The sequence below is a fragment of the Hippocampus bargibanti genome, linkage group LG03 (genome assembly GCF_051943395.1).
Source record: "Hippocampus bargibanti isolate YZ-2025 linkage group LG03, ASM5194339v1, whole genome shotgun sequence".
Lineage (NCBI taxonomy): Eukaryota > Metazoa > Chordata > Actinopteri > Syngnathiformes > Syngnathidae > Hippocampus > Hippocampus bargibanti.
The window spans coordinates 24,669,108-24,681,708 of record NC_142736.1 but is presented as its reverse complement, the minus strand read 5'-3'; the positions used below and the strand labels follow the sequence as shown (position 1 = coordinate 24,681,708).

Genomic DNA, 12,601 nt, shown 5'->3' with positions numbered 1-12,601 from the left:
GTTAAAATCTTAGCGAAAGAACATAGATGGTTTGAAAGGGGGGTAAAAGAAGCGATTCTTATAAAACAGCAAAATCCTTCTTTAAACCGGTCTGGTGGGGTGAGGTTCAATTTGGATCGTTCATACAATAGCCTGCTTAGGCAAAACAGGTTAGGCAACTTTCGTAATGCTGATGAGGGTCGTTATGCTGATGAGGTGATGCCGGTGGGAGTGGGGCAAATAGGCCAGTCGTTAGTCAGGAATGTAGGAACAATCAGTGGGGCCACAGGGAGTGGTCCTCTGCTCCCCCCAACCTGAGAGTAGGGACCCATCATAGCTGTGTCCGGCGGCGGCATGCCGGACATTAGGGATATATAAATAGGGCCGATACGACCAGTCAGACTTTAGTTCGCTGACGAAGCCTCTTGGATAGGAGGCGAAACATCCGACACCTTCAAAAAGTACAGATGACGGCTGAAGAAACCTTCTCATTGATGGACCACTCCTGTACGACTGAGAGCTTACACAGACGTACAACTGTGATGAGAAAAATATTGTATTATTGTTAGAGATGATTGATTCAGGGTGGAAAACTGAACTGAACAAATACAACAAGCAATGACGACAACTATTTCTAACCCTTTAGGCAACTGCCAGTAAAATGAGAAATCCATGTGGAATGAAAAAAGGCAGACTGGGACTGTTTAAAAACAGCAGGGGGTTTCTTCTCCAAGCAGAGAAAGTTTCTTCTCCAAGCGGTTCAAAGCTGTTCATTTTCCAAAGGTTAAATGCATTCATTATAACATAAAATCTATTGAGTGCAACCCTTTCGATTTTTAAAATGGGCGGTACAGAGCCACAAAGAAGACCAATGTACATTTATTGCTCTCCATGCTTTTAACATCATTTCAATTATTTTTTTAAAAACACATTCTTTTCCACTCTTACTCTGTCCACTCTCCTCCCGTTTGTCCTCAAATAATCGTAGGGAATATAAGTGCCAGTGTTATGATAGGCTTAACTGTCAGGGTGATGAATAAAGGCATGCTCAAGTTATAAAGCCTCCCACTTCTCTAGTCAAATTGGAATCCATTTCCACTCATGAATCAATCAGATGCATGCACTCAGCTTTTCATGGGTCACACGGACTGTGTGGGAGGGAGGAGCGACAAATCAGAGAAAAGTCAGGCTCCAGACAAGAATTGCATGACAAGTCGCTCAGCTATGACTTTTTTAATCTGCTCTGCTTTTGGATTCAGATGTTGTTACTGGAAATACTGGGTGGAGATGCATAGTTGGGTTTGCGGACATATTGCGTTGGAATTTCGGACTGCTCAGAGAAATGGATGGTCTTTTCTGTTACTAGTTGGTGTGTTGGTGGTATGATGGTCGAAGAGGATAGGAATCATGTAACATAGAACAATTACTTTTGGTTTGCCAGAACACTGGAGATACATTTGGTTTCTAGACACAGCTGGCATGTATTTATCTTACAGTTTCTTTTACAAAACCGTAATTACAAACGGCAGCAATTGGATGTAGTTCGATATGATTGACCCCTGTAACATTTTTTTACACTTAAATTAAATAGGCGTATGTGCTACAACCTTTGATGAAATAATATCAAGTACAGTAACTTGGTAAAAATGAGGGTGTTAAGTTTGTTTTGTTTGTTTTAGTCATTCATATTGTATTAATTCATTTAAAGGAAAACCGACGTCACTTTTTTGTTTCCTAACTGACATCAAAAAAACGTTTTATAGCATCTAAAATACCCAAAGCTCGCAGTATATTTTTAGTCAAATGCAAAACACCAATAAAAATGACTTAGTGTCCAAAATCTGCAAAAAATTGAGCATTTTCATAAAAGTCCCGCTCCCAGTTCATGACGTCACGCCAAGACGTCTTGCATTGCTGGAGAATCAAAACAATGGCTTCAGATTCTGAGAATATGCTTTCTTGTTACACATCCAGTTATGAATATGATTCAAATAGTTCTGAAGAGGAAAGCATACATGTTTGCAATCGATTAAAGAATTAATTCCGTGCCATTTTGAGGCAACATTGGGGGGAAATGGATCACCAAAAAAGAGGCAGAAAATAGCGACCGAGCTCCTGGGAGGAATTAATCAGCCGTTTCCACAGGCTGATAAATTCCTTATATGGAGCTTGGTCGCCCTCTTCCGGTTCTTTTTGGTGCAACATGACGTTTTCAGACCAAACAAGCACAGCAAAATGCATTGGCGTGATGGAAGGACTGCTATAAGGTGTCCTTTTTTTTCGGTCAGGGGCGTTCCGTCAGTGACGTCACGTACGGACTCGTCACCGACTCAAAAACAAGACTTCCGGAATATTTAGCGCGAGTGTTAAAATGTAAAATATAGCTATATGCGGTGGAATCTTTGTAAAATACGCTCAGTAGAAGTCATTTGAAGCCATTTTACAAATTATGGACACAACTTGTCCAGAGACGTCGATTGTCCTTTCAATATAAAGCCAGCAATTTATCTTGAAAATAGGCCGGTCATCTTACACTCTGAAACTTTTCGCCACATGGGCAAACCACAGGGCCCACCCTGTGCTTGTCAGAAAGCCAATTGGATCAGTGCAGGTCAAAGAATGTCGCTTGAAATTCATTTAAAGAGAGCAGCAGAGCAATTTGATGACGCCTTCAAGTACTGTAGAGATTACATTGATGGACTTGAAGGATTGCATTTAAAAAAAGAAATCTTTAAATAAAAGTTGTGGAATCTGGACGAGATGAAAAAGAGTTGAAAACAGCTGTCAGAACAAACTCAAGCAAAACTGTGTTCCGCAGTGTAATTATACTAACCTATGAAAAACTGGCATGTCGGCTTTATACGTTATTTGATGCCTGTGCCGCTGTTTGGTTGCAATTAAATTAAAATTACATGCCTTTTGAAAATATAATGTCACAAGAAAAGAGGAGAAAATACAATTAAATGAAATGTACAAAAACTAGCACTTGGAAGAAACTCCAATAAGCTTAGGGGCAAGCTTTGAGCACATTTAGGCCTTAGTCATAAAGAAGCTTCCCCCTTATACAGAAGCTCACATGTCACCATGTAGGACAAAGAAGGTCCCACAATCCATCAATTCTCAATCAGTTCATTCTCAGAGCCAAGTGAAATTAAATTTTAAGTTATAACAATGATATTTTTTGTAAAAGGCCCATGTCCTCCCAATTTTGAGCATGAGTTTATGAACATTTTCATAAAACCTTCCGAAAGTATATGGGTGAAATGTACTTTGTGGAAAGACTGCATTCTTAGATGTGACCCTCTCTGGATATTTCCACCAAAAATACAATGGCATAATTGTGATGCATTACGTGTAAGATTCTTACCAGGGGGCAAAACTTCCTGAGTCTTGTCATCAGAGTTATGAGCGCTATGTCGACGGGACTCGTCGCCCGAGTCCCAGTCATCCTGAAAGAAAATAAAACAAAACAAATACTTTTAGCACAACTTGTAAAAATGTCGAACAATCAATCTAGAAGGGAAAAGATTGAGCAATTGTGGTCATGAGTCATCCAAGCCCTTCATCTAATATAACATTTAAATCCACTGAATCAATGAAATGGGAGACAGGACAATTAGAAGTCTAGACTCCAGAGAACGGCATGCAACAATTTGGTCAGCAGTCTTGAGAACCAGTTGCTTTTCATACTTTTCGGTGTAAATATATACTCTTAGGACAAAGAAGAAAAATATTCATCCCAGATAAAGTATCTGTCACTGAAAAGATATCATTCCCTTTATAGACTCTTTTTCCTTTATGTCTCCTCATATTGAATCTTCAGTTGTCTCCGAAATGAAGGTCGAGAGCCCATTTACAAAGACAAATTCATCAGAAACTGTGTGTCTCAGCTCATTAATTCCTTCCATTCAGCTGTCATATTCAGACATTTCAGTAAGGGAGAAACCCTCTTATTTCATTTCTGAAAGATTTTCGAGAAATGAGTGCTTCCATCTTTCTTTGTGGGGACAGTTTTGTTGTGCATATGAGACATGAGATGCAACTGTATTGGATTTGTTGATGAGCAAGTAGTCCATTGTCAGATGGCCTGACAACAAATCGTCCTTTTAGGCAACCTTGAACAATTTACATGGCATATTATACAGCATAGGTTTAGACAGCGAAGACATAGTGATTTGAAATACAAGGGGCCCAATCTTACAATTTTTGTCACCTATCATAAATCTGTACGGTCCAACTTTATGCCCATTGATATACGGATTATACTGCCTCGAGGTGACCAAAGCACACACAGTGGAAGAAACAGCACAATGTCCATTGAACTGAAGCAAAAATATGGCAAAAACTGTTTATGTTCTCAATGTTTTCTATCACAGACATATTAAAAACTATTTTTCCTAAAAAAAAAATTAAATACCTTTTATTCATATTTACTCATTTTTGAAAAATGCTGTAAATGGTTGATGGTATTTCCATTCATTTTCACAAATGGGGAAAGATAAATTTGAGTGTTTTCCATTACAAATTAAATTCATACCTCAAGGGAACGCTGCATATCTAAATAGCAAATTCATTGACCGAATAATCATTTTTTTGGTAAATGGTTTTAGTGAAGCCAGGATACAATATGCAATATTTTTCCTTTTCTGAGGCCAGAGTTAGTTTTCTGCATTAAAATACATACATACATTTCCACATATGACAAATTTTTCCAAAAACAGATCTCACAGAGAAGTGGAAGATCTTATAACTGCAAATAGATAATTGTGTTTTTTTTGCCTTTTTCCAATTTGCATTCACATCGACAAAAATGCAGGTGGGATCTATACTTTGGTACATATAGTAAATGAGGGTGGAAATAGATACACTTAGACAAGGTAACATAACATTTTCAAGACTCAACATCATGTAACATAAAATTATGAGACTATTGTTGCCTCTTGTCAATAAAAACGAATGCTGTACAATCATTCTATCATTTGATCCACGCCCCCTGCTGCCCGGTGTCCTATCTCGGGTAAACCCAGATTTACATGAGCTGACATCTGTCATTGTGGCTCTGTGACACCGCTATAAATTATTTCACAGCCGCTTAAGATGACAGACATCAGCTACAGCAGTTCGTCAAGTGACTTTCCCTCCCGTCGACACGAGTCAATCGGTTTATTACGTCCCATGTTCTTCTTTCTGAGTGTCATTCAGCCCTACCAAAACACTGTCAACTGATTCTTAACAAGTCTTGCAGTTCGCTGCCTGTGCTCACTAGAACAATTGGTATCTAAGACTGCTTATGAGAACACCCCCTCCCAATAAAAACACCACCCAATTAGCATGTGGACTTATTGGCAGCATCCATTGCACACCATACAAGTGTGGCTTCCAGTAGCAGTTTAATAGCTAACGCGTAGGGTCCTTGCAACAGAGCCAAGTGGGCAACATCAGTGGAAGAAAAGTGATGTCACACTGAAATAGAATTTTCTGACCACCGAACATTTTAAGGGGTGTTTTGGCCAAGTTGGAAAGTCCCTTAAATCATGCTAGCACATCATTAGATCCTGATGTCATAATAAATGATTTAAAACGTCAAGTCAACACAAGAAGCTGGAAGGGAACCTGGAGCAAGAATACTCTGAATCAGAATCAGAATACCTTTATTCGTCCCACAATGGGGAAATTTGCAGTCCACAGCAGCAATTGAAAAGGGATGGGGTTGGGGTGGGGGTGAAAGGATAGAAAACAAGATATTCTAAGCATAACAAAATAAAAAATGTCAACTGTTCTGCCAATATGTGATCAGACATCACACAAAAAGACTGTTTTTAACAACAGGAATATATATTTCATTCAGCCTAGTTTTGTCAGTGCAGGACATATGTGCGCCTAACATAGCTAAGTTTCTAGGCCGCAGAGTGGGAATTGAAACTGAGCCTGCACCACGGTCAGGTAAATGTACTGCTACAACATCACATACTTTAAGGTGGTTTCTCAACAGGTGATAATATTTATTGTCACCATACATAACACGGGAGAATGTTTGGTTCTAATGATTTACTGTAGTTTAAAGAAAGAAAATTTTGTTTCACTTATTTCAAATGAGCTACTCTTTGATAATCATCTGAATCTCTTTCCTGGCACTCCAGGGGACTCAAGGTGAAACATATTTTCTACGACTTGTGAGAGCACAGCTTCAGGGCACGAAACAGATAAAGGCAACGCAAAAAGGTATAACCAGAATTGAAGTCTTCAATTGAAGATCTGCACGCCTAATGATATAATATTTCATTGGTATGGTTTTCAGCTCAAAATTTACAATGTAATCATGAGAATCATAAATGGATTTTAATTGAAGTGAGGAGTATGCATATGGTAAACCCAACTGTGAATCAGTCCCAAGTTCACATTAGGTAGCTGGAAGAACACGGTTTGAATTGAAAACTGAAACTACTAAGTGCTTCATATATTGTTTAGCTGTGGATATAGTACAACCTTTCCCCAGGGACACACAAACTCTATGAATTGAACGTGCTGAGCAAGATTCCTGTTTTCAGATTACCACCACAAATTTATGTGGTTCACAGCAGAGGACTTTAAAATGAAAATGAGAACGAGTTAAGCACTTTAGTGGACACGTGGGCATAATCGCCTCCTCAAAAAGCTACTGTGGATATAACTTAGAGAACAAATGGTGGACTAATATTATTGCATTTATATGATGGATTTTACAACCTGATTTAAAAAAAAATGTCTGCAGTTGTCTGTACTTGAATCATGGGCTGTTGTAGTAGGCAAAGCCATTTTACACGAGTCAGTATATTTCATAGATGGGAGAATATACTGATCTCCCTTTTCCATGGTTTTATTGCTGTTCTCTTGGCTTTCACTTGTTTTCTCTCAATGATTCAAACACTGCTTTTTCACCGTCAAGACTCAGTGGTGAATGTTTCCTATGCTTTGAAGAAATGTGGAGTAATTTGGGCCTTGTTGTGACACAGGCAGACATGAAATAAAACATGACAGTTCCAGAACAATAATGTCCCAATGTGACAAGAACCTGCTCCGTATTAAAGCACTACGACTAACAAAGTATACACACAGCAATTTAAATATTAATTTAAAGCCAGAAGTAACCGCAGTGGCCTTAATGCAAGCCTAAATAACACCGCCATGCTTCTTTTATACATTGTTTCAACTGCGATGAATTAATGCATTAGTGACATGTCAAAACTTGAACAGGAGTCCACACAAGCAATGACAAAATTATTATTTTGCAGCCCTTCATGAATGAGGAAGCTCAGAAGAGTTAAACAATCCAATGGTAAACTACAATTTAACAACACATGTTCATTGAATGGGCTTAAAACCATGTTTGTTTTAGTTTCAAGAATCAACAACACATGTGTAAACTTGAATATTTTTTGTCTTTTGCACCACAGGCAAACACATTTGAAAATGCACCCGAAGAGAGTAAATAACCAAAGCATTACTATGTACACATCCGACCAAAAGAGCAGCAACAAAGAGGGAAAACTAAGTAGGGTTCAACTGGACCTGGTGAGATAGGGCTCGGAGGGGGAAACCTTGAACAGAAGCTGGGTCTCTCAGCTGGGTCTCTCGACATATTGAGTTGAGACAGAAAAATAAAAACTGGATGGTTTAACAATTACTGTATATGAATACGAGCAGTGAGTAATTGTATACAAATAGTTACAGTACAGTTGTAGTATGAAAGCATTCAACCAGGTGTAATTAATAGCCCTAGTCTATTTCATGCCAAGTGAAGGATGTTTGCTAGGTGTTCTCACACCTGCTGCTTGGCTAATAGGATAAATTTAAAATCCCCCTACACATCACGACATGCATGCATGCATGCTTGAGAGAGAGAGAGAAAGAGAGAGAGGAGAGAGAGTGAGAGACGGAGAGGGAGGAGAGAGAGAAAGAGAGATAAACAGAGAGAGACATACTGAGTGAGAAAGAGAAAGGGAGAGAGAAAGAGAGAGAGAGATTGACAGACAGACAGAGAGAAAGATAGACACAGAGAGAGACAGACCGAGAGAATGTAACAAGAGAAAGATAGAGACAGACAGACAGTGAGAGGGAGAGAGAGGCAGAAGCAGAGTAAGAGAGTCAGAGAGAGAGAGAGAGAGAGAGAGAGAGAGAGAGAGAGAGAGAGAGAGAGAGAGAGAGAGAGAGAGAGAGAGAGAGAGAGAGAGAGAGAGAGTTTTCGCCACTGTCAACTCATATTTGTATGTATGCACATGAGGCCCCAGAAACATTTTTGTGTTCGGGAAGGTTACACGCACACTGTGTAGATGAGCGCACATGTGTGTGCGTGAGCAAGTGTGTGTTCATCCGCTAATGGTCAGTGTATAATCCACGATAATCTGATCACAGTTGATGACAGATTAACTGTGAGAGAAGCCAAGAGCTATCGCGCACACACACAAACAGTTGGACGGAATCGGTTTGCATTCATGAATTTGGTTGTTTCGTTGACTTTAACTTGTGTTTCAAATTGTACTCCGTAATACACACATGCTTACAAAAGCTGAAACAAGGGTCATATAGACCCAATATTTAATTCCTGTTAAGTAAAAGAAAGTGGTCAAATACGTCAGAAGAATATGATGCAGTTTCATGAGTGAATTAATAAAGATGCAATATGATGCAAGCATTTCATTTTATTAATATTCTCTCTGACTCTTTGGTCATTCCGTTTATGTGGAGTTAGACGACTTGATGGTGTAATGAAGGTTAATAAATCAAACTAAATTTTATATTTACATGTTGATGCAACTTCCTGTTTCAATGACTGACAGTGCGATGGTTAAATTGCCTGACATTCAGACAGTTTGCAAGTTCCTAGTCGGCAGCGGCATGAATGAGTATTAAAGGTTGTATGCCATTACCATTCAGCGTACCTTGCGGTAAAAGTGATGACCGATGTCTGTGGAGTGCTGCCATTATTTCACCCACGTGGTCACAATCTTGTCAGGTTTGTGGCAAAAGCGGTTGACCTTCTAAGGGTCACGGGAGAGGTGGAGACTATCTCAACTAATTTTGGGGCAAAAGGCAGGGTACACACTGTCGTACTTACCAGCCAGACAATTGCAGCCTACACTCATTCAAAAAGCAATAATGTCGGAATATAACAGTGTTTATTGTAACCAAAGCAAACAAGAGTCAAAGTGAGGTGGTTTGCAACCATGCTGCTACTACTGCCAGTTCTAGGAGAAAGAGCGAGAGAGAAAGAGTGGGAGGTTGTGAGGACTTTTTGATTTCAACATGCGCGTACAATTATTTTCTAAGCTTATTTGGACCGCACCCGGTTGCTTAACAAAAAAAAAAAAAAAACAATTTGTGGTTGCTTTCCGCAGTGACTGAAAATGAAAATGTGCCTCAAACATACAAAGCAAAAATCACATTGATCAAGACATGTCAAATTTGGGTATCTAGGCATAAAATGTTGTACAATCGCACCTTTCCAAAGTGATAAGAATGCAACATACTTCCGCATGACTCCAGTGTGACCTCATTCCCAATTTGACTGTTATTCCACTCATCAAAACGTCCTGCGGTAATGTTCCCTTAATCTTTGATTACAAATTGCTTATTGGAGAAGAACACTTAAGTGATCTCTCGGAAGTATAATAGGACCTAACGCCAAAAACAAAACAAAAAAAATAATAATGTGGCACCAAAATGGAATTTTTCATTGCATATACTGATACCACAAAAATGCACACAATTGTGAACTCCTGTTACACCAACGACTGTCTTCAATTCCTAATTTATTTACAGCAAACTATCTTCACATGATGTTAGTTAAGAGTATTACCTGGGACAGTCCAGTGAATGGACCCCTGTTTATCGCAATAATAGAATCCATTGGGGAAAAAAATACAAAAATATAAACATTTTCCGCTAAACATCTTAAAACACAGAAACTAAAGCACAGACTTACCCCATTTCTATGTATGTTGTATGTTGTATGTATGTTGTTTTTCTACTTCCTTCTTTCCTTTCATCACCCTCTCATAATTTTACTGCTGTGAAATGTAAATTTCTCCACTGCGAGACGAATAAAGGTAAATCCAATCCAATCCAATAATACACATAGATTCCAACAGATTGCGCCAAAACGAATAATGTACTTTAAAAACATTGGCAACAGTAAATAGAAGAGATTTTGAGCAACTTCCTACTATAACCCCCCCCCCCCCAAATAAATAAATAAATAAATCTATTTTAAAATTAGCAAATTTGCAATTGTAATGGCTGAGATCACTGTTGTTCATCAACAAAAAGGTCAAACCAGGGACACATGCTCTCTGTTTTTAAAAACCATCTATGGAGAGCATCTGACACTCACAAAGATGTATCATGTCCATGTGACGGTGAGTAGATATTACGGATGTCCGCCAGGCAAATGACCAGTGTTCATGCCGTCGGCAGCTGTAGTATTTCAATAACCCGAGCAAGTTCAGGGCAAAGCAAAACCTGTACCATAATCCAATGTATTTACATTTAGACATGGCACTGTATAGGATCTGCATGTCACAAAATATAATAAAGGTTGGGGTCAGCAGACCATTGACCATGAATGTTAAAATATATTTGACGTCCCCCCACCCCCCCGACATTCACTATCTTCTTCTATTCCTTTCGGCTTTTCCCTTCAAGGGGTCGCCACAGCAAATCAGTGTCCTCCATCTTTAGAGGTTTGATCCGCATGTTTTTTTTTGGCCAAGCTTTTACGTCGGATGCCCTTCCTGACACAACCCTCTGTATTTATCCGGGCTTGGGACCGGCACAAGAAGACTTATGTCCCTTTGTGGCTACAGAACCCAAATCCAAAAAACTGGGTAGTCTGACGAGCGCCTCAGAATGGACTGTCTTTAAAACATATTCGTTCCATTCAAACTAACAACATATGTGCATCATGACAGCTGTCACATGTGGTCAGACAAATAAACACTTGTAGAATGAGATTGATGTGATATGACATTTGACCTCAAACATCTGGGGTCACACCACGTATACGGTCTTGGAACAATAAATCTTGCAAGTCTGAATGAAATTGGTTGTTGGGTAAGCAGTGCATTAACTTCAAAAAGACCCTCACTACCCACGTTGAGTTGGATATCATTCAAAAATGAAAGTGCTTTTCTGTCAACTTCAGACAAAATTTCATCAAAGTGGAAACATTTTTGTGCAAACCGTCACAGAACTTTCAAATGTGCGTGACAGACTTGCACCCACGAACGCACACTTTTCTTTTGAGGAGTACTCACGGTCTGTTCCCCCACAAGAAAATAAAGTCTAATACAGAGGGATAAATTCACTGTATCAACTTGAAGCTGAGCTATTTTGCACACACGATAGGAACCAAACAGCAACATGTCACACCAATGCGTGTGTATCTGTGTGTGTGTGCGCGCGTGCGTGTCAGCAGGAGAGACTGGGTGTAAAACAGCTCAATGCTACAATTGTGTGCACTGGCCTCTTTCCCGAAACCCATCTGCATCCCACACACATGCGCACACAGAAAGCTGATTGTATGTGTGCGAGCGAATATGCATATGCATATGCATATGCACATATATATATATATATATATATATATATATATATATATATATATATATATATATATATATATATATATATATATATATATATATATATATATATATATATATATATATATATATATATATATATATATATATATATATATATATATATATATATATATATATATACAACTTACGAACGCCTTATATAATACGAACTTTTCATCATACGAACGTCAAATTTATGAAAATTAAGCCTTATAATAAGCACTATTTTCATAATACACACCCACCACGGCCGGTCCATCAAGCACACGACCTTCGGATCTGGCGAAAGTGATCTTCGGCTGTAGCACATGACCGAACAGCGCTCCAGCCGGCGCTACTTTCCATACCCCTTCTCATTGAATGCACACGCCTACTTGGAGCTTTTTGCTGATAATTTTACTCTTATGAGACCGGAAAATAAACACCACAGGCTCGTGTTCACCCTTAGTTCAAATGTGGTGCGTTACGATGAATAAATTGAAGAAACTACCAGCCGTACACGTCTACTCTGCTCTGCTTGTTTGTCATCCAAGACTTGGGGTGCGTTCAGGTTCGAGAATAGCGCACGACTTCTTATGACTCTAGGCTGTTTGGAAAGCATTGTCTAACTGAATGAGCGCTGACAAACACTTGCCAACGTCTTTGTGTTGCTACACTTGAACGCACCCCCTATCAAGATGCGATAGAAGTGATTGTGATTGGCTAAAGGGTAGAGTCATGTGTCATGGTAAGCCAATCAGAGCTAGTGTTTTCACACACACCGGAACAGCGTGTCAATAGTCACGCTAAATTGTCACGTGCGAGTTGACAGCTGGGGCGTGGCTGCCGCTCGCGACACTTCAATTTCATTTCAACGAGTCACTGTCACCTCACCAGTGACATGATTACGACGCAAGTGCATCGCTATGTCTTGTGCTCCAAAAGTTTGCCTTGCACGAGGTGATTGTTAGACGCGAGTGTGCCATTTTATTCGCCCCGCCCGTCTTCTTTTGTCGCGTTTT

General features: G+C 39.3%; 1 protein-coding gene across 1 annotated transcript in view; it reads right to left on the bottom strand.

The window, feature by feature from the left end:
• The window catches only part of galnt2 (UDP-N-acetyl-alpha-D-galactosamine:polypeptide N-acetylgalactosaminyltransferase 2), a 49,936-nt gene that overhangs the window by 23,020 nt on the left and 14,315 nt on the right, over positions 1-12,601 (bottom strand). Inside the window, exon 2 of the mRNA XM_088992751.1 lies at positions 3,347-3,428. Coding sequence (XP_088848877.1) covers positions 3,347-3,428 — 82 coding nt within the window. The remainder of the gene's footprint in view (positions 1-3,346; positions 3,429-12,601) is intronic.